Source organism: Mastigoproctus giganteus, chromosome 7 (assembly GCF_048544385.1).
Source record: "Mastigoproctus giganteus isolate SK-2022 chromosome 7, ASM4854438v1, whole genome shotgun sequence".
In the NCBI taxonomy this organism is placed as follows: domain Eukaryota; kingdom Metazoa; phylum Arthropoda; class Arachnida; order Uropygi; family Thelyphonidae; genus Mastigoproctus; species Mastigoproctus giganteus.
Genome location: NC_143581.1, coordinates 206,819,333 through 206,842,199, shown reverse-complemented (window position 1 = coordinate 206,842,199; position 22,867 = coordinate 206,819,333). Strand labels below are relative to the sequence as shown.

The 22,867-nt window shown below is 36.1% G+C and overlaps 1 protein-coding gene across 2 annotated transcripts in view; it reads right to left on the bottom strand.

Annotated features, from left to right (window-relative positions):
- Window positions 1-22,867, bottom strand: part of LOC150083617 (NAD(P)H oxidoreductase RTN4IP1, mitochondrial-like) — an 81,597-nt gene that overhangs the window by 12,581 nt on the left and 46,149 nt on the right. For both annotated transcript variants that reach the window (XM_090377386.1, XM_090377387.1), the window contains exons 8-9: window positions 22,177-22,360; window positions 7,258-7,350 (exon numbers count right to left, since the gene is read on the bottom strand). In XM_090377386.1, the coding sequence (XP_090233512.1) occupies window positions 7,258-7,350; window positions 22,177-22,360 (277 nt within the window). The remainder of the gene's footprint in view (window positions 1-7,257; window positions 7,351-22,176; window positions 22,361-22,867) is intronic.

Here is a 22,867-nt window from a genome sequence, read left to right as displayed (position 1 = left end):
AGATATAATTTCCAGATTTCTATCAGTCCAATTTTAATAAAATTTGGGAATGCGTAAGTTCTAAAAGAGCCGAATACAGTCGGACCTCTCTTTAACAAACTTCCACATAGCAAATTTTTTTATGTAGCGAACGTTTTGATTTCCCCCTGGTCATTACATTGAAAATAGTTTCTGTATAATGAAAACTTCCATATAATGAGCTGATTTCGAGAGACCTGGGTACGCGTTGTTTGCACCTCTGGCCTTTTGGCAATAGAGTTGATGCTATAGAAAGCATGAATTAAGAGCTAAAAGGATTAAGAATTAATCACTAGCTTTTAATAGCTAAAGGGTTTAATTCTTTAGAGCATTCCAAAATTTAGTATTGCCCGTAAAGCATTTGTTTGTTTGTTTGTTATTTGGTTTTTAGGAGTATTAGCAACTAAGGCCATATTGCTCCGGGAATATGCGGTGATCATTCCCTGATCTTTCCGCATCCCCGTATTTGGTGGTGATGGGATCGAACCCCGGTCTAATCAAGAAGCGTGCGTTACGCACTGCTGCTTCTTCCCACCTGGCTACGGAGGCGCCACCGTAAAGCATTTATTATACCGAGAAGTCACACTGGGCAACTGCTATTCATGTGTCCCCAGCCATTGGCAAAGATTAAGGAATATTCCCGACACGGACATTGATTCTGTACAGCCTGTTTTCTATTGCAAGCATCCTACTAGAGAATTAGGAGAGAGTGATTTTTCTTTATCCCGGAAATTCATCTGTTGTTTTGCAGAAATGAGTCATCCATACTTTCACTAAATTTCACCTGTCTCTGTATGGAAGGTACAAGTTATCTGTAAATCAGTTTTGTTTTAGCTGCTGTGCAAGTAACCTTACAATGTCTAAGAGGAAATCGTTGAGTGTAGTGGAAAAAGTAGAAGTGCTTAATAGTGTAGATTGGGGCATTAAAAAAAAAAGGAAATCGCTTTAAAATTTGGTATCCCTGCCAGTAGTGTGTCAACCATTCTGAAAAACCGTGTTTCGATTCTCAAACTGTTTGAGGAAACAGGACTCAGTCGAACGCGTGCAAAATTATGCCTGCATGAAGATGTAGATGAAGCAGTTTTTAAGTGGGTGAATTTGATTCAAGGCCAAAACATGCCGATATCAGGGCTATTAACAAAAGAAAAGGCTATGGAGTACTCATCTTTTCTGGGGCATAAAACTTTAAGTCAGTTCTGGTTGGCTGGACAAATTTAAAAAGTGCTATGGCTTACTCGAAAAAGTTATTTCTTGTGAAAAGGGGTTGTAATTGAAGAAGACTGCACCCATTGGAAAGAAACAGTTTTGAAAAAAATTATCGACTAGGAGCACAAAGACATATTCAACATTGATGAAACAAGTCTATTTTTTAAATGTTTGCCAAACAGGACACTGACTTTTAAAGGTGACAAATGCGTAGGTGGTAAAAAATAGTAAGGAAAGAATTATAGTCTTGGTTTGTGCAAATATAGCTGGTAATAAAAAAACAGGCTTTTGGTAATAGGCTAACAGCCCCAATGTTTCAAAGGAATAAAGTTGTTAGAGTTGGATGAAAAGTTAAATTTTTGAACAGTGGATTTTAAATTTTGATTGAAAGATGATGAAAGAAAACAGAAAAATTGTTTTGATTGTCGACAATTATGCTGCTCACCTTCAATCGATAATTTCAAAACTTACGAGTGTGAAGCTTGTTTTCTTCCCTCCGCATACCTCATCTAAACTGCAGCCAAAGGACCAAGGCATTATCAAGAATTTGAAAATGCACTACCGAAGGCGCATACTGAAAAAAATTATACTGAGAATAGAAACCAACCAACCTATAGATTCTGTTATAGATTTGTACATATCAGAGTTGGCAAAAGTGTGGAGTCAAGATGTGACAGAAACAACAATTAAGAATTTTCGCAAAGGCAGGTTTTGCTAAAACAGCAATGAGAGGAATGAACTGCTACAAGACATTGAGCAATCTTGGGTCGAACTCCAAGTGAGAGGTCTGATCAGTGGAGTAATGGTTCTTGAAGAATTTTTAGGAGTTGATAACGATGTCATAGTAGCTGAATATCTGAGTGACTCCAACATTTTGGAGAGTATTTAAAGAACTGGTGAATATCAAGGATGAGATGGATGAAAATGAGGGCAATAGTAAACCTTCCAAACATAAAATGTTGGCAGCATTTGAAACTGCGTTGAAGCCTTCAGTGTGAAGAAAATGTGCCAGAAAATATATTTGAGTGCTTAAACAAATGCAAACATTTTTATGAACGATGTACAGTAAAATCCAGTGTACAACAAAAAATAATCAAATATTTTACGACATAATTCTTAAAAGTGTACTAATATATTGTGCGCATCATGTAAATAGTCATTTCTTAATATGTGTGCCAGATTCATTCCCACTTATTTCTGAGTTGAATTACAATATTTTTCATTGTTAAAAGGGTCATATTTCTTTATGACGAAATTTCTGTATAACAAATTTTTAGGCGAACAATCGATTTTGTTATATTCAGTTCTGACTGTGTACAATTTCACATAGATCTATCCACTGGGAGTTGAGTTATTATGTTTCAACGGATGAACAAAGAAATAAATATCAGATTTCTATTGGTCAATTTTAATGAAATTTGGGATTGCTCTTTAAATATTTTTTAAAGGAGAAAATATAAAATTTCATGAAATCCATGTACAGTACTGGGAAAAGAGTTATAACGAAGTTAGAAAAAAATAATTGCCAGATTTCTATTGGTCAGATTTTAATGAAATTTGAAATGTCTTGACATATTTGGGAATCAAGTTGTTACATGTGGGCAGATGGACATAAAAACAACTGGCACATTATGCTTATATACTAACAGACCTAAAAAAAAAAATACAAATGTGCCTCAATAAACTTTTTAACCCAGTAGTGGTGGTGGCACCCCAAAGTACAGAAAGGTGGTAGTGGAGCACCTGACAAGTTGTTCAACTTTCTTTTTAATTTCTGTAAAACAAAAGGGTTTTTTGAATTCTGCTTGGACAATACCAATATTTCATTTTTGTTTTAATGACTGTTCGATACTATTAGTTATTTCCATTTTGAGATTTATTTAAAATTTGAACCGTTACGAAGCATTTAAAATTTGAGAATAATGCATGTAAAATTACCCATAGAGCAGTATTAGACACCTTGAGTGAACATCATGTTTCAGTTTCTTGTTTTGATTATGGAAAAACAATAAATCTTTCAAAAACAACTTGTGTAAGACTAATAGGACCAGTAGGATGGAATAGCAAGTAATCCATAACTATAAACAAATATATCAGCTCCTGTTGGGTCTTATGCTACTCTTCAAAAAAAATAGTTGCAGACAATGGAAATGCACCTGACAGCTTCTAGTACACAGTTACTTTTTTTTTTTTTTTTTTTTTTATATCCATAAAAACTTGTGTTTCTACATGGATCATATGTCCTATACCTTTGTGTTACCTAATGTTACAGTAATTTTAATAATTATTCAAGTCTATCCATAACGAGAAAGGCACCTAGGGTGGATGGGATCTATACAGTTATATTAAAGGAGGTGGCAAAGGAAGTAAGCAAATGCTTAGTCATAATTATGAGAGCATCCTTCACTCAGGGGAAGTCCCCACAGACTGGAGATGTACAAATGTATCCCCAATTCACAAAGGGGAGATCAAAAGGTGACATGAATAATTACAGATCCGTTAGTTTAACTTCAGTTCTGGGAAAAATAATGGAGTCACTGGTTAAAGAAGCATTGCAGGATCATCTAGACAAGACTGCAGGAATAATTCAGACACAGCATGGGTTTGTTAAGGGAAGGTCTTGTCTGACAAATTTGATTGGATACTATGATCTTGTTATAAAGGAACTGGATGCAAATTTCCTGAAATCCTGGAATTGGATTTCAGGAAAACTTTTGATGCTGTTGCACATGGAAGACTACTATACAAATTGGAGCAGTATGGTATTAATGGTAAGTTGCTACAATAAATAAAAGGGTGGTTGAGTGGGCAACGACAGAGAGTGGTAATCAGTGGATGCTGCTCTTCATGAACTAATGTTATTAGTGGAGTCCCCCAGAGTTCAGTGTTGGGCCCTCTATTATTTTATATATTTATCAATGATATTGATGAAAATGTATCAGGCTTAATGTTCAAGTATACAGATGATACAGTGGTTGGCAGAGTTGCTAATGACAGTAATGGCAGTGTGCTACTGCAACAGGATCTAGATAATTTGGGCAGATGGGCTGAGAAGTGGCAACTGAAGTTTAATATTGACAAATGTAAAGTACTGCATTTGGGTAGAAGTAACCCCCAGAAATGTACCAACTGTGTGGTACTACATTTAGGGTGGTAGAAAATGAAAAAGGCCTGAGAGTAATTGTGCAATCAGATATGAAGTTTTCAGAGCAGTGCAGACAGGCTGCCAGAGCAGCTCACCGGGTCTTGTCAATGATATACAGGAACTTTACTAGCAGGGATAAGAAGGTGATTATCCCTTTGTATAAGACAATGGTCAAGCCATACCTTGAGTACTGCGTACAGGTCTGGGGGTCTCATTTTAAGAAGGATGTAGCATTTCTTGGGCAACTACAGAGAAGGGTAACAAGATTGGTGAGGAGAACGAAGGGGTCCTCTTACCAAGAAAGGCTTAAGTTCTGCAATTTGCAGCAGCTGGAGACTAGGCACCTGCAAGGTGATCTGACTGAGGTGTATAAGGCCTTGAATGGTTTGAGCAGGCTCAATGCTGACGGGATACTCCCACTTGTTCAGATTACGAACCTGAGGGGACATAAATTCAAATTGAGGAAGATGTGCAGAAATTTGCCTTTAGACAGCAGGTAGTTGATTGCTGGAACTGTCATGAAAGTTGATAGCTTACATAAATTTGGGGAACTGGACAAACTTTTAGAGGGAATGGATGTGTGAAATTGATTTTTGATTTTTTTTTTTTTTTTTGGCTAATGCTACATAAGCTCATACGCTTGCTTTCTTACATCACATGCCTACTACTATAGCAAATTATAATATTTTGTTAATTATGCAACAGAATTTAATTTATGCTGAAACTGACAACAATCAGAATTTAGTTTTTTTTTCTTTGCAGCAATCCTCATTTTCTTGAGTCAATTTAAATAATTCTATTTTACTTCCTAAGGATCAGGAAATAAAATTTTTAGGTATTGTCTTGAATTATAAACTTACTTTCTGCTTAAAGAAAATACTTAGAGCTCTGTGGCTATTTAAACAGATTTTTATAAACTAATTACATCATTCCATTATATACTTATGCATCTCTCTGCTAGTACAAGAGTGGGGCAGATACCCCACTCCACCCATGGGTGTAACAATCCATAAAAAATACAACTACAGGCATTCTGTAATTGGGATGGGGAGCACTGATTTGGTATTCTGCCGAGATGCAAAACACCTAGTTTTGGCAGTGATGCAGCACCTATTTGGCCTTCATCCCCTCTCTAATCATTCTATTATTTACTTGTGCATTGCAGTGCCAGAATAAAGGTGAGGCAGATGGGGTACAGCTACAAATCTATAATTGGGGAGAGAGCAAAAATAGTTATACCTCTGATTCGTCACGTGTTTTTTGATCTATACAGTTATATTATACTGTCTTCCTTATACTGTCTTATTTTTCAACTTAAATTACTCCCATTAAACATTTATAGATTGTTTCAACTAATAAAGTTAATTATTAATTTGTTATTTTGCAAGGATCATTATATTAGTCTGGAATCTTGCCCAGTGGTCTATTTAAGTTGAAGAAAATCTAAGGCGTTTATTAATGCTGCTTATTAAGTCCATACTTGCCGCCAGTGGCGGATCCAGAAAAAAATGACAGGAGGGGCACCATTTTGTGCCTTTTTTGTGTAGAAACAAGGCACAAAATAAATGCACAGAACAAAACAAATATGACACTCAAACATAATGTGACTGGTGGACACAGGCACAGCTAAAGTCTGAATTACTTTGAAGTAAACATTACACATGACCAAACTGTGTGAGGCCTCGAACTGGAATGACAATCGCATCAGTATTGCCAACTGTAGTCAGTTGAAAATAGTTGAGCCACAATGCAAAAATAGATAAAATCCTATGTTAGCAATGAAAAAAATATATTTTTTGTAGCTAAAGGGAATTTAAAAATTTAAAATTCACCAATTTAAAAGATTGGTGAATATTATATTAAACTACCCTGTATCCGCTACTGCTTCAATGTGATAACAGTTTATGTTAGTATTTGTCATGTGTATGGGAGGGTTGTTTTGTAAAGAGAACAAACATCTGTGAAAAGACTTGAAATGCCTCAAAAGTTTACTTCCTAATTCGTTCCACAAATATATATGGTCTCAGTTCTAATCTCAGTGATGCCCATTCAATCTACAATCTGTCAATTGCCACTTACTTTTTCTGACAAAAATTTCAATTATTGGTTGTCTCAACCACCACATCTCATTTGTCTAAAATTTTTGCCATGTGATTCCTCCAATTGTTAATGCACATGCAGTAAAGCTGAAAAGCCCTTATATAACAGCCAAACCATTCCCCCCTTTCCCTGCTATTCATCTTTTATAAAGCCAGCTGTGAAAAATTCTGGAGACATAGCAGTATCAATATGATCAGTCCAACAGTTAAAGAACACCTGTTTCGTTAATATGCCTATAATCCCGACCCCACCTTGGGGATCACTCCACAATCACGATTTAAAAAAAATGAGACAAATGTGAATACCTTTAACATGGTTTTCATAATCAACTAAACTATCACACTGATGTCCCAGAGGTCTGTTATGCCAAAATCACTAGCATTATAAAAGAATAGGGGAAAAAAAGTTGTGGTCTGCATGGCTGTTATATGATGGCTTTTTTTAGCTTATTGTGTCTGCACTGATGATCAGTTAGCTGCCATACTGGATGTTATATATGTGAGGTGTCATACAATTATACCAGTGATAAAGACTGGATAATCTGTGAAAAGCTCCTGTATCTATTTGGTTGTTTTGGATTTTATTTTTATCTTATTTATTATTTTAACTGAAAACAGCAATTTTTAGTTTACAGTCAATAAAGCTTTAGTAATTTTTATCTGATAGCAAGTCGGTGATACTACAGAATAGAAAGATGCATCAGGCATGATATTCTCTAAAAAATAATGGTTTCCATTAGTTTGTCCACTCCTGTCCCTCTTGCATAATAATTCTGAAAATTATCCTACCTCATGATTATCTACCATTCTTGCAATCTTTTGTAGACCATGTTGGTTGGGACTGAAAAATGCCCACCTCGTGCTTCGCCCATCCTTTAAACTCTGTAATAACAGCAAGTATTATAGAAAAATTTAATTTTAGAAAATAATACCAACAGTAAAAATTATTCTTGCTTATACTAAAAATCTTATTTAATTTCAGCTTACTGGCTTTATACAAATATTAAAAACTAAAACTAGGACTCTAAACTAAAAGTTTAAAATCCTGATCAGAATTGACAAAAGCCTTTTGCAAATCTTAAATTTAATTCTGAGAACAAGCAATGCAGAACTAACCTTTACCAACAATTTAATTTAGGAATAATATTTGTAAATGCCAATTACACATGGTGTAGTTAGCATTTATAACTGCCCAAATAACAGTAAAATCCTCCATTATCCAATACCTGCCAGTTATGTTATCTGGTTTGCCTCATGATTTTATTTTTTTTTCCCCCGCCCTTTCCTAATATTGTGTGTCTCTACTTGGATAACTTTTAAAATCATTCATTTCATGCAAGCTAATTTCATTTTGTTTTGTAAATTTAACTATCTGTGAATTTCAGTAACCATTGTGAGGTGGGGTGCTCGAATGAAAGTGCACGCACAACACACACACACACACACACACTTCATGTCAAAGTTCTCGATGACAGCAGAATAAGTTCCCCAATTTTCACTCATCTGGAGAAGTCTGGATTCAAAACTTTGCTAGGAGAAGGGACAGAGGTAATTATTCCATTATATCAATAAATGGTTGGGCCATTATCAGGAATACTGCATACAGGTTTGGAAACCTCATTTTAGGAAAGATGTTGGCCTGTTGAAAAAGAAGAGCAACAAGATCAGTTAATACTAATTCCTAAAGGCCTCTTCAATCAGGCTGTAACTAACTGATCTCACACAGGAGTAAGATTTTTCAGCACACAACATACAAATTGCTTCGTGAACATACACATAGAGACATGATAAGAAGATCACATGTAATTTATAACTGGCACAATATAATCAAATAACTTATATACCAAGCACAAATAACTGCATGTTCAAATCAACACAATGCTACACAAAATTCATGGCTCAATGTAAATTCTTGTTGCTTTATAATAAGCAGTCCCCAAGTATAAAGAAAAACATATTTTTAAAATATATATTGAAAAACTTCTATTTTTTGATATTGTTTGTTACTCTATACTAGAATACTGAAGACTGTCGAAACCTTCAATATTCTAAATTAGTTGAGCAATCAGAAGAAAAAAACTTTTTGACACTACACTGGACCTGAATTTAACATGGGATATAATTTTTAGGAAACACTGATGAAAGTTAGGAAAACAAAAGCAGTGGGAATGAATAAGAAAATGTTAATTCAGTGTATGTGAAGTTGGACCATAAATAGGTGCTGGTTACTTAATAATAAAAGGCTTGTCAAATTGTGGGTCATGCCCATCTAGGGATTGCAAATTTTACCTCTAGTTTTAAATTTGTTTTATTTGATATACAGATTAAATTTTAATTATTAAAAATAACTGATACACTGTAGACCTGATATAATGCAGGCAATGGGGTCCAAAATTTTGGACAGCATTATAAGTGAGTCCATGTTTTATTGGTGGTTAGAAACCACCAATCTAAAGGACATAACTACAAATAATGATCGTTACACATGAATGAGCAAAAACATATGTAGTAATCGTGTACATTTTTTTTTGGATGCTAGAAATAAAGATTTCACTCAAATTTTTTGTGATTTTACTGCTAAGAACAAGAATTCACATACAACCAAGACCACACGTAAAATTCAAAATTACCTGCACTCTGTCATTATCAATTTAAAAAAAACATCAATAAGCACCTAAAAATCAAGATTAAGAAATTACAAGACACACGTTTTGACATTGAAATAACAATCTGATATGAGTACTTTATGGAGTCTAAATAGTACCTGATTTATTAAAAAAAAACCACAAAAGAGTTAACTGCTTCATTGTCTCCCATTTCTTCTTTTTTGCAATTTCAATAATTAATTTCAAATGAAGGATGTGAATTCTATAACTATATTCTCTGATTCTAGCCATTGAAGTGCAGTTTCCATAGCTGTTAAAGCCTCTGTTACTCAGAGGAAGTGGTGTGTCACCATCCTCTTCATTACTGCTTATACAAGATGTGGTTTCAGTTTGGACCTGGAGACTGAGCATTTGCTGTAATCATCTGGTCAGTTAAGCTTTCATAAGTAGGAGACAATCATCAATATGAATCCAGTCATAAATGTTGTGACCGCCTGCATTTGCCTTGTCGACATTCTCTTGAGTAAACCCCTCCTCTTCTTCTGAGTCAGACTCTTCTCCCTCATCTTTTTCTTGTTTCTCTGGGTCAGGTGCAATTGCAAATGCTTCATGCAAACATCGCTCCCAACACTTCTCAATTGTAGAAGGTGATATGATTCCCCATGCCTTCTCTGCCAAGTCAAAAACACTAGGTAGTGTGAACTTCTTGAGGCATTCTGTTATGGATACTTCCTCATAAATTATTTGTTTGATTAAATTTTTCCTGTAGTGCATCTTGAAGGTCGATATAATGCCTTCATCCAAAAGTTGGACCTTTGAGGTTGTATTCTTTGCCAAATAGTTCACCTTTATTTTACCGTCACAGTTTGAGGTTTTCTGCAGGAATGGGCAAGACAGTTGTCCAGCAGCAAAAGTGCTTTAGGTTCCATATTTTCTTTCTTAAATGAGCAAGCACAGATGGTATAAAAAGTATGAAACCATTCCTTGAAAATCGCTGCTGTCATCCAGGCATTCTTACTGTAGCAATACGAAAATGCTACACCTGCATGTTTTTGTGGTAGAAACACCTTGGTGCTCTCAATTTTCTGGTTTTATTGACACAAAACAGCAATGTCACCCTGTCCTTCATCACTTTAAAGCTCTGTCCTTTTGTTCATCAGATATACAAGCTCATGTCTTATTGGGAAGCATGCAATAACAAAGTCCTGTTTTGCTGCAACCGTAAATTTGTTCAGGAACATAACTGCCTTCTTGTGTGATAACTTTTAATTGTGATGGATAGTCAGCAGCAGCAGCCTTAGTGTCTGCAGATCGAATTTCACCCAGAATTGCAAACTGAATTCCATGCCTCTGTTTCCACCAGCTGAGCCAGACCTTCCATGCTTAATTTGAATTCTTTCTCATACGCTTACTCTGCACTGGTTGTCTAAGTTTTTCAGCTTGACTCCTGATAATTTCACCAGATATATGTGTTCCTTTTTATGTTTTTGCGTAAACCATATGAACATGGCCTTATCCCTTATCCAGTGGACTGTTGCTTGCTTCCACTGAAGACCTTCACTAGTATCAATCACTTCTTGCTTGCCATAGGTTAGCTTCATCTTTTATCCATCCCCTGAGAGTGGATTCCTCCACACCTATGTGTCAAGACACCTCCACTTTTGTCTTTCCCCATTTTAGTAAGTCTAGTTCAGCTAGCTTTTCTTGAAATGACCATGCGTTTCTTTTTGATAACTTTCCGTGGACATTAATTTTATTTTTTAAAAAGGAAAGAAAAGAAAACAATCTGAAAACACACTAGCGTTATGTAGAGTAAGCTTATGTCCAATTTCCAAACAGCACATGCAAACTTTACCACTGTTGCATCTTTCCAGGACAGCTTAATGAGTTTATTCGCATCACTGAACTTACATTCTAAAGCTGTAGTTCAACCAATAAAGTAAAATAAAATAAAGACAAAAATATTAAAGAGAATTATTATTTGACCATCTTTGTAAATTAGTCACAGGTGCTTCCAACATAGGCTGTATTTGCCTAATACAAGGCAAATGAAAGATTAAGATGACTGAAACAACAAGAAATTAAAGTGGTATTATAAAGTTCATTCATAGGACATGTTTACAGATAGAAATTGTGCAAATCGCTCCATGAGGCCTGTAAAAAATCATAACTGGTTCACCAAACCAGTAAATGCAATGGAACAAACTGCAAATCAATCAAATTTGAAGCACGTCAAAAATAGGGAGGGGGGAATTGGGGGTCCAACCTTTGGCTGCATTATACAGGGTGTTTCAGTTAAACGTTTCAGAACTTCTAAGAGGGGTAGGGTACATCCTGACAACTCGAAATCATATAGCAATGTGGGGTCGGAAATGTTTTCCTGAAGCGGTGTTGTACACAGAAGCACCATAAAGAAAAGAGACCGTAAGTGAGAAATCGTTTTAATAATACATGGATTAAAGTAAGTGTTCGAAGTTTCTTCCACGGGCTACAATGCACGCCTCATATCTCCGATGCATGGACATCCAAACATTCTGGAATACTCCAGGCGAATTTCGAATTTCTTCAGCAGCTACTGCGATTCTTGCAACCAGCTCCTCAGCATTGTCAACAGGGGTGTCATAAACTAGCGATTTCATATGACCCCAGAAATAAAAATCAAGACATGATAGGTCGGGTGACCGAGCAGGCCAACGCACGGGACCACCACGTCCGATCCACTGTTGACCAAATGTGACATCCAGGTAGTTACGAACATCTCCGCTATAATGGGTTCCATCGTGTTGGAACCACATTGTCTGTTGCGTCGATGCAGAAATCTGTTCATCTCTCAAAAGTTGTGGCAATACTTGCTGCAGAAAGATCAAGTAGATAGGTCCGGTTAGACGACACGGTAACAGGTAAGGTCCGATGAGGTGATCTCCCATAATACCGGCCCATTCATTGACCGAAAATCGAATCTGTGCTGCACGACGACTTCTGTGTACAATACCGCTTCAGGAAAGCATTTCCGACCCCACATTGCTATATGATTTCGAGTTGTCAGGATGTACCCTACCCCTCTTAGAAGTTCTGAAACGTTTAACTGAAACACCCTGTATTGAGTGATGTTATATTGGGTCTACAGAGTGTAAATTTATTTCTTACCTAATTATTCATGGGGGTAGATTACACAAAATGCAGTCAGCAGAAACTGAACATCGGTTTATGGTAGGGAAGAGAATGCATTTGTGAGAGAGAGGGATCATTGATTAGCCTGATTGCTCTCTTTTGAATTGTTTTAGAGAAGTTTGGAACTTCTCTAAACTTTAGAGAACTTAAAGTTAAGTTCTCTTTTGTCTCATCAGAGATTAACATTTAAAGTACACTGATACCTCACTGAATGCTCAGCATGCATTCCTAAAAAACTTTGACTCAGCACAATCTGAATAAATCAAGTGCAATGTATAGAATAAATGTGTTTCACTGAAGTAGTGTAGATTAGTACAATTGGTAATGTGATGTGTCACTCATCATGGCAATTTAACCAATAAAAACATCATACTGAAATTTGAAATTTGGTTGTTCATTTGATTGTTCATTCAAATTTGCAAAAAAAAAAAAAATCAGATCTAAGCAGAATGGCAGTCAGCCAGGTATCACTATACTTGGCATAGAAATTCAAGTGGTGTTGGTGGTAGTTTATACAAAGCAAGGTTTATCAAACCAAAAAGTGATGTAGTGTGCTAATATTAGCATAACCACAGAACGGATTTCCAGCCTTTAGTATTTCAGCTGTATGAAATACTGATTGAAAATTCATGAAGGGAAAGTTGTACTATATTATATAAATATATTTACTATAAAAATTCCCAGTTTTTTTTTATCACACATTTTTACACAAATACCTTATGTGCTGTCCTTACAAACTAAGTTTCCTGAACTAACTTATCCAGCTTTCTGTGTATGAGACTGAAACTTGGCTTACAAACTAGTTAAAAGTAGAGTGATAATCTCAGCTGTACTCATAAAATACAATTCAATTGCTAATGATGATACTGTTTCTGCAGGAGAGCCAAAAATAGTGTATTTACATTTCTTTCTTTTGTAAAATAATAAGAGGAGTTTACCTCAATATAGTATGTAGAACACTTGTATGATACCCTCTAGAAATTAAAACGGAAAAAACAAAAAAATTGACAACTTACCGGTACATTAGAGTAAAATATAAATAATTAAAAACCAATTTAACACAATTAAAATCAGTTTAAAACAATTAAAAATCAAATTAACGCAATTAAAAGAATCTAACGAAAATATTCAAAACGATTTTCCTTCCTGAAGCTGACAACGCTTTTCGACCGTATGTCGTGATCACAGGAATTAAAATTACCGAATCGGGTTAAATTGAAACTTAAATAGTAATTATTTGTCTTCGCGCATGCACGTAAAGGTCCACGCATCGGAGATCAAATATGGCCACCAAACATTAACAGAATTCTCGTGTAATTTAATTTCTACGGTTTCTGCAATTAATAGTTGCGTATAATTACGTTGAACATTAAGTATTTTGGCCTCGTTAAATAAAAAAGTGTTTTTCGTTAATGGCATGACAGGCTAATTCTGACACTGCTCAACGAGAAGCACGAACTGAGGCGTCATGTTGATTTACACGAATATTAAGAGAAAACTGCGTCGAACCTTGGTAAGACGAGTCACAGTCACCGCAAGAAATGTTGTAAACCAGATCATTAATTTGTGTTGCGAACACGGAAAGAACCAAGCGATTGTTCAGTATAGTGTGTAACTTCCGTATTGGCCTGGCTACAATTTTAAATTCGGTATCTTTAAAGAATCTATTAAGTTGTTTGTGCCACTGTTCAACATTTGGAACAGAAATAAAGTATTTTTTTATATTACTATTGTTGGTCGGTGTAGTATTTTGTATCCTATCCTTGGCGTGTACCCTAATTCGGTTTATTGTGGCAATGGAATAACCCTTGTTTAAGAACCTGCTAGTTAATATTTGTATTTCTGAGTCCAAAGCAGATTCCGTCGTTGAATATTTATAGGCATTTAGAAATTGATTAAAGATAATCGACCTTTTGTAGGTGAGCAGGTGATAGTTTTTATAATGTAGAAGCATACCGGTGTTTGTAGGTTTTCAATAGATGCTACATTGTATTTTATTCGAGTCCCGGGTAAGCGTGAAATTTAGAAAGTTTAATGACTTTGTATCCGTATCCTCTCTTTCCAATGTAAATTTGAGTCTAGAATGAATATTATTAAACGAATGTAAAATGTCTTGGATAGTACTACTATCAGTAATAACTAGAACATCGTCTAAATACCTCCCATAGTATGTGATATGGGGTCGAAAAGGTGTCAAATGTATATGCTCATCGTTGAGAAATAGATTTCTGACATTAAGCCGCTCAGGCTTAAACCCATTGGTAATCCAAAAATTTGTTTGTACACCTTGTCTCGAAAGGTGATGTAGTTGGCCTCGACTAACAGTTTAATTAAGTGAAAAATTTCCTTAATAGGTAGCTTCGTATAATTAATCGGTGTCGAGTTTTTATTTAACATATCACAAATAATATCTAATGTGTATTCAACGTTTACATTTGTATATAACGAGGTAACATCTAGTGAGAATAAATTGTCATTGTCGCCGAGTCTAGTCTTTAAGATTATTAAATAATGTATCGTAGTTCTTAATCCCAAATTGTATTACCTGTCTAAAGGGTTTTATAATGTTATATACATGTGTGGCTATGGATGAAAATGCCAAGTTCCTGTAGGAAACAATAGGTCGAATAGGAAATCCAGTCTTGTGTAATTTTACCTGACCGAAAAGTGCAGGAATGTTCTGGCCTAATTAAAATTAAATTACACGAGAATTCTGTTAATGTTCGGTGGCCATATTTGATCTCCGATGCGTGGACCTTTACACGCATGCGTGAAGACAAATAATCACTATCACTATTTAAGTTTCAGGTTTAACCCGATTCGGTAATTTTCATTCCTGTGATTACGACATACGGTCGAAAAGCATTGTCAGCTTCAGGAAGGAAAATCGTTTTGAATATTTTCATTAGATTCTTTTAATTGCGTTAATTTGATTTTTAATTGTTTTACACTGATTTTAATTGTGTTAAATTGGTTTTTTAATTATTTAATTATTTATATTTTACTCTAATGTACCAGTAACTTGTCAATTTTTTTGTTTTTTCCATTTTAATTTCTGGAGGGTATCATAAGGAAGTGTTCTACATACTATATTGAGGTAAACTCCTCTTATTATTTTACAAATAATATTATTATCAACATAGAACGTATTGAGTATTACAGCTCTGATTCATACTATCTATTTCTTTCTTTTCTAACCATGCTTTTTCTCCCAATTGTACATGCATGCACACATACATGTACAATTGGTCAGGCCACGCATTGCTTGAGTGTGTACAAATAAGGGCAATAAGATTGGTGAGGGGAATGAAGGAGTCCTCTTACCAAGCAAGGCTTAAGTTCTGCAAATTGCAGCGATTGGAGACTAGGCACCTGCGAGGTGATCTGATTGAGGTGTATAAGACCTTGGATGGGTTGAGCACACTGAATTCTGATGGTATTGCTTGCTCAGATTACAAACCTGAGGGGGCATAAATTCAAATTAAGGAAAGATAGTTATAGAATAGATGTGCGGAAATCTGCCTTTAGCCAGTGGGTGGTTAATTGCTGGAACAAACTTCCATCTGTCATTGTGGAAGTTGATTGCTTAAATAATTTCAAGGAGAAACTGGACAAACTTTTAGAGGGAATGGATGTGTGAAATTGTTTTTTTTTTTTTTTTTTCTTTTTTTTGGCTGTTGCTACATAAACTCATACGCTTGCTTTCTTGCATCACATGCCTTCATTACTACTACTACATGCGTGTGCACACCAATTTATTAACTTTGAAATAAACTAGCACTGTGAGCTGGAAACAACCTATGCAAACAAATTTTATCACAGAAGACTCAATTCTTTTACAAGTTTCCTTTAATTTAAAATCATTAGATGACATTCAATCTTTTTATCTTTAGCTACATAAACAATCATATCGCACCAAGCTCTGATGGAATACAGGATGGTCAATAAGTAAGGAAACATGTTTGACTATAAATAACAAAATTATTTAAATATGTATTGTAATTAATGGCAGCAAAACAAAAAAGGCACACATAAACTTAAAAAAAAAAAAAAAAATTACATCTGTTTGATGTGGCCACCATTTTGGTCTTTACAAAATTGTAGTCTTTTGGGCAGAGAATGACACACGGCAAGGCACAATGAAATGTTCTCAAATTCTAAACTATCGACTGCTGAAGTGCCAGAACAAACCTGTGCTTATTACTTAATACTTTATCCTTTAAGAATCCCACAAAAAGTAATCACAGTGTTAAATCTGCAAAGTGAAGTGGCCATTCGGTGGAACCCTGCAGTCCAATCCATTGACCTGGGAACTTTTCATCTAAGAATTAGCATTAGCATTAGTAGAGGCATTTGATGCAAGAAAGCAAGCTTATGCAGCATCAGCCAAAAAAAAAAAAAAAAAAAAAAAACCCACTTCCACTTCACCCCTCTGTTCGTTCAAAATACCTGTCCAGCTGAGCCTTAAACTTATTTAGGCTATCAACCTCCACCACAAGGGATGGCAGTCTGTTCCACCAACCAACCACCCGCTGGCTAAAGGCAAATTTCCACACGTCTATCCTACATCTGTCTTTCCTCAATTTGAATTTATGCCCTCTCAGGTGAATTTTCTGAGCTAGAGGAAGAATCCCATCAGCATTGAGCATGCTTAAACCATTCAAGGCTTTATACACCTCTATCAGATCACCTCGCTGGTGCCTAGTCTCCAGACACTATAATTTGCAAAACTTAAGCCTTTCTTCGTAAGAGCACCCCTTTGTTCCATTCACTAATCTTGTTGCCCTTCTCTGTACTCGTTCCAGCAGCTCTACATCCTTCTTGAAATGAGGCCTCCAGACCTGTATACAGTACTCTAGGTGTGGCCTGACCATTGCCTTATACAATGGAATAATCACCTCCTTATCCCTGCTGGAAAAATTCCTGTATATCATTGACAATACTCCATGAGCTACTCTTGCAGCCCGTCTGCACTGCTCAGAGAACTTCATATCTGCCTGCACAATCACCCCCAAGTCCCTTTCATTCTCTACCACTGTCAGTGTAGTACCACAGAGTTGATACGTTGCTCTGGGGTTGCTGTTTCCCATGTGTAGTACTTTACATTTGTCAATGTTAAACTTCATTTGCCACCTCTCAGCCCATTTGCTCAACCTTTCCAGATCCTGTTGCAGCAGCATAGTGTCAGTAGTGTACTTGACAACTCTGCCAACCTTTGTATCATCTGCAAAGTTGGACATTAAGCTTGATATACCATCATCAATATCATTTATAAATACAGAAAACAATAATGGACCCAACACTGAGCCCTGAGGGACTCCACTAATAACATTAGTCCACGATGAGCAGTGTCCATTGATTACCACTCTCTGTCTTCTCCCCCTCAACCACCCCTTTATCCATAGCAGCAATTTGCCTCCAATGCCACACTGCTCCAATTTGTGCAGCAGTCTTCCATGTGCAACAGTATCAAAAGCCTTTCTAAGATCCAAGTATATAATATCAAAGTTATTCCCTGCATCCAGTTCTTTTGTGACTGCATCATAATATCCAATCAAGTTGGTCAGGCAAGACTTCCCCTTAACAAAACCATGCTGTGTCTGAGCTATAACTGAAGTCTTGTCTAAATGATCCTGCAGTGCTTCTTTAACCAGTACCTCCATTAATTTTCCGGGAACAGAAGTTAAGCTCACAGGTCTATAATTACTTGTGTCAGCCTTTGATCCTCCTTTGTGAATTGGGGTCACATTTGCACATTTCCAGTCTATGGGTACCTCCCCTGAGTCCAAGGAAGCTCTCATAATTATGGCTAAGGGTTTGCTTACCTCCTTTGCTGCCTCCTTTAATATAACTGGATAGATCCCATCCACCCCAGGTGCCTTTCTTGTGTTTATCTTCAACAGTTTCTCCTCCACTTTACTCCCAGTTATTTCAAGATTCTCTAGCTTACTGCTAGAGTTGAATACACCTCTGGCATTCCCCTTGCTGAATAACTCCTCATGTGTGAATGTCGATGCAAAATATTCATTTAGTTTGTTAGCTACCTGAGCAGGATCATCAACAGTTGACCCATCAATATCAAGTGGACCAATCTGATTCATCCCCTTCCTTCTAGAGTTTACATAAGTAAAGAACTCTTTGCTGTTTTTCTTTGCATCCCTTGCCAAGGATTTCTCGTAATCTGCCTTCGCCTGCCTAACCTCCTTTGTAACCTGGTTGCATATCAACTTGTATCTATCATAGGCTTCTGTGTCATGTGTTAATTTGTAAGTATCCCATGCATTTTTCTTCTCTGCCATATGCCTCATTAGTTCATCTGACATCCATTTTGGCCTAAACCTTGAACAATATTTCTTAGTTGGTATGTAAAGCCTAGTAGCTTCCAGGATAAGTTCTTTGAATGCTTCCCATTTTGAATTTGCTGTTGGTAACATCATCAGTTAGTCCCACTGTATAGAATTTAAATACTGTCTCAGTCCATCGTAGTCGCCTTTACGGAAGCAATAACCCTTCCCTTTACCCCTAATGGTAGTTACCTCTTTCAGTAAATCCCACTTCAGCACACTGTGATCACTGCCACCTAATGGTTCATTTATCTGCAGATTCTTAATGCATGAAGAATCACTGCTGATAATCAAATCAAGAGTATTACTCCCTCTAGTTGCCTCCCGAACATGCTGATGTAGAAAACAATCATCCAATAAATCCACAAAAGCCCTGCTAGTGTGTGAGTAACCAGCCCCCAAATTCCAGTCAATATCTGGGAAATTAAAATCTCCCATTATAAGACTCTCTGATTTACTGGCCCACTCTATTTCCCTGTACAGTTCCTTATTATACTCATCAGAGTCATTAGGCCTATAGCACACTCCTACTCTCAATTTTGATCTCCCAATGCTTATGTCACACCAAACTGACTCAACACTGAACTGTCCAGCGATGTCGACTGGCTTCACTTCCTTGGTTTTTATGTGTTTCTTAACTAATAGCATAACCCCTCCCCCCTTCCTATCCTGTCTATCCTTTCTGTAGACGTTGTACTCCCCAAATTGCAGTGACACCACGTCTCTGATATCCCAACAATATCTGCCTTTGATGTTTTGAGCAATACCTCAAATTCATCAAATTTATTTACTAAACTCCTAGCATTGGTGTACACGCAAGTATACCTGCACCTGTTTCTATTCTTAGCTACCCTAACACAACCCATGTGTTTACTTGTACCGCAATGGCTCCCAGCAGTCTCTGAAATACCATACATCTTGTTTTTCAGGCTTCTGCTCATTCTAATAGAAGCAGTGCAAGAATCTCTTTCACCTCTGCCAGTGGCTACTGTCAATCTATTGGTCTTTGTCTCCCCCCAAGCTAGCAGTTTTCCGACCCACCTAACACTGCCTCGATAGCATCAGCAAATATTCTTGCACCCTTTCTATTTAAGTGTATCCCATCCCTGTAGAAGCAATCTCTCCTGTTAACAAGTACAGTCCAGGCTGAAAAAAATTCTACCCCTTGAGCCTTGCACAATCTTTCCAGGGCCGAATTGATCGACAAGGCTCTCATCATATACTCCCTCCTATCGTGTCTGGGCAGAATTGCAGACACTTTCAAATTCAATCCTAATTCTCGGCTTTTGTTCAACAGTGACCTGTACTTGTTAAGTAATTCTGCCGGTCTCCTACTCTTAATATTATTAGTGCCAACGTGTACAACTATATCACCTTTTGTGCCCTTAAAAGATGATATTCGCTCTACAACGTCATCAACCTTTGCCCCTGGCAGACATACCCTGGTCCTGTTTCACCTATCTTTTTTACAAAGTATGTTCCCCGTTTCCCTGACAATAGAGTCACCAACAACTACTAGTTCCTTCGGGACCAGCGCATTCTGCCTTGGGGGTTGTCTCTGTGTCACGCGATGCCCAAGTGCAAGCTCTGGCGTTGATGTGGGCAGCTGAGAGCTTGATGGGCCCCTCAATTTAGTTTCTTCGAGGGCATCCACCCTGTCCTTCAAGCTCTCATATAGGCCCACAAGAACGCCGAGTTGTTGCCTGATATCGATACACTCCTTGCATCGCGCACACACAAAGACATCCCCCTTGGCAGTATCATGTCCCGTACCCGATTGCTCTGCAAACATCAAGCAAACAGTGCATTTTATAAGGCTGTGAGTCAGAGGACAACTGCCCCCCTCAGTTCTGGATAATTCATGGATAATTTTTGCACAATGGGTAGATGCTTTATCCAGCATTAAAAAAAAAAAAAAAAAAAGCTAAAAATTCTGGACAGCATTAATGGAATGATTTTGGCTTTTAGCAGTTGTGAGTAACTTTCTGTTGTGACAGTTCCCTCAAAGAAAAAAGGTCTAAGAACACTTCCCGTCCAAATTTCAGCCCAGACTATCAAGCCAGGAGTTTAAATCCTTCTTAAAGAATAAATGGGGGTTGTTAAGAGAGTAATAAACACAGTTGTGACAATTAACAGTTCCATTTAGTTTAAATGGCTTCATCAGTCCACAAAACATTGTCAACAATATATGGGCTTGTAACACTCATGGCAAAAAACTTGCAAATTCCAATCTTCTAATTGGGTTGTCTCCATTCAAACTTTGTAGTGATGTAGGATGATAAATCTTGTTTTTAAGTTCCTTTATAATTCTATTTAAGCTTGTTTTAGGTATTTTAAGTTCCAAACTTTGCTTTATTTCAGATTATTATGACTTCTTTCAATTTCCTCTCTTACAAGTTCCAAAATAGCCAGATGTCTTTGAGATGCTTGGTCTACCAGGTTTTAGTAGATAGTGCACCCTTTCCACTTTATCACATTTCTTTACAATTTGCTTCATAGTCCTTTATTGTGGGAGTTTTTTGTCCAAAACACTTCTGGAACTTGCATGCATGTAACATTTTCATATTAATTCTCTCCTTCATTATATGGCTCATGGTACTTTTCCTATGTTCAAATTATTCTGAAACAATAAAAAAAATAGATTATAAACTATTTTTCAAATAGCTTTTACATATTTACAATAGTTTCCTCACTTACAGACCACCCTGTATATCCATTTGTACAAATGTCATGGCAAAATAAAAACAACAAAAGCACTTTTGATTCGCCTTAACAACACAAAACAAAAGTTAATACATACCTTCTATAGATTTAAAATTAACAGGATGGAGTGAAAATCAAAAGATATACACAAATTTCCTCTGGCATCCCATCATCATTCCATTTCCTTCTGCTGAGTAACGTAGCCAAAAAAGGCATTCTCAGAAAATTCAGAAAGTCCTCCTTACTGCAGTAAATATTGCAATCTCATAATGTTGTAAGCATTGTAAATTCATGGCTCTATAACCATACATTTAACATAAAAAAAAACTAGAACATCAAAGTAGTAACCCCAATAATCAGGCTTGGAGACTTGGCCATCAAGATCCCAAGATTTAATGCTTCATGCTTACACTGCAGGAACTGAAGAAATGGATCATAGTAGTTGCACCACAGACTCTGTGATATATGTAAGTTGATTACTGATCTGATTAAATATTCATTCACATGAGGCACCAAAACAGCTGTACAATATAAAAAATAACCTATTTGAGTTCTTGAAATTGGATTATTTGCACTTTTCACATTAACTGTATGGTCATTATGCTATACGTTTTTTTTTATGTCTATAACATTACGAAAGAATGAGCACAATGTGGTGGCAACAATGGGAGTCTTAATTCCAAGTACACACTAAATTTATATTACAGCTTCATTTATATATTAATTTTTCTTTAACAAATAAAGTTGTTTGTTCATTTTAGTAATGCAAAATTATACATAAAATTTTCTTGTATAATTAAATTTAATAAATTTATGGAAGATACAAAATAAATCTTGTAAAATAATCGAAAACAATATTTACAAAAAATGGTTTCAATATTTACCTTTGCAGTATCTAAAACAGCTTGGGTAGCCGAGATAAAAATGCCAGGTAAAAGGCCAAATTTATCAGTATTTCTCAGCAAAGGAGGCACAATAGTTATATACTTGCTGTTTCTCCATGGTTTTAACAGATTCAAAGCAAATTCATCAGTGCTTTGTCCAAGTGTGTCTAATATGATGTCAAACCTAAAATTTTAATAGTTTTCCTGCTTATTAAAAGTGTTTCCTTCTATTTAAATTTTAAATGATGGCTTAATGAAAATTAGATTACCATTTATTTAAATTATTACCTCGATTACCTTTTTTATTAAAATTATTACCTTGATTACCTTTTTTATTAAAATTATTACCTTGATTACCTTTTTTATTAAAATTAGATTATTATCTTTCAGAAAAGCACTAATTTGTTAATGAAACAACTGTAATGAAGGATTATTGGGTCATCAGTAAATGACTTAATATTTTACGTTGTGAACACTTCACTTCTTTGGCATTTTGTGTTATGTTGTTTATGTTTTTTTTTTAAAATAGTTTCAGTTTATCTTAATTATTTTTTTTTTTTTTTTCAGGTGAAGATGGCATCCTAAGATTGAGGAGCAAAGGATGTTTACTATAAACTACTTTTTTGGAAATGCAAGCGAGAGTTTTAATGGTGCAAAAGGTCCTTCAAGAAAAATCAACAGCCTGTTGAAC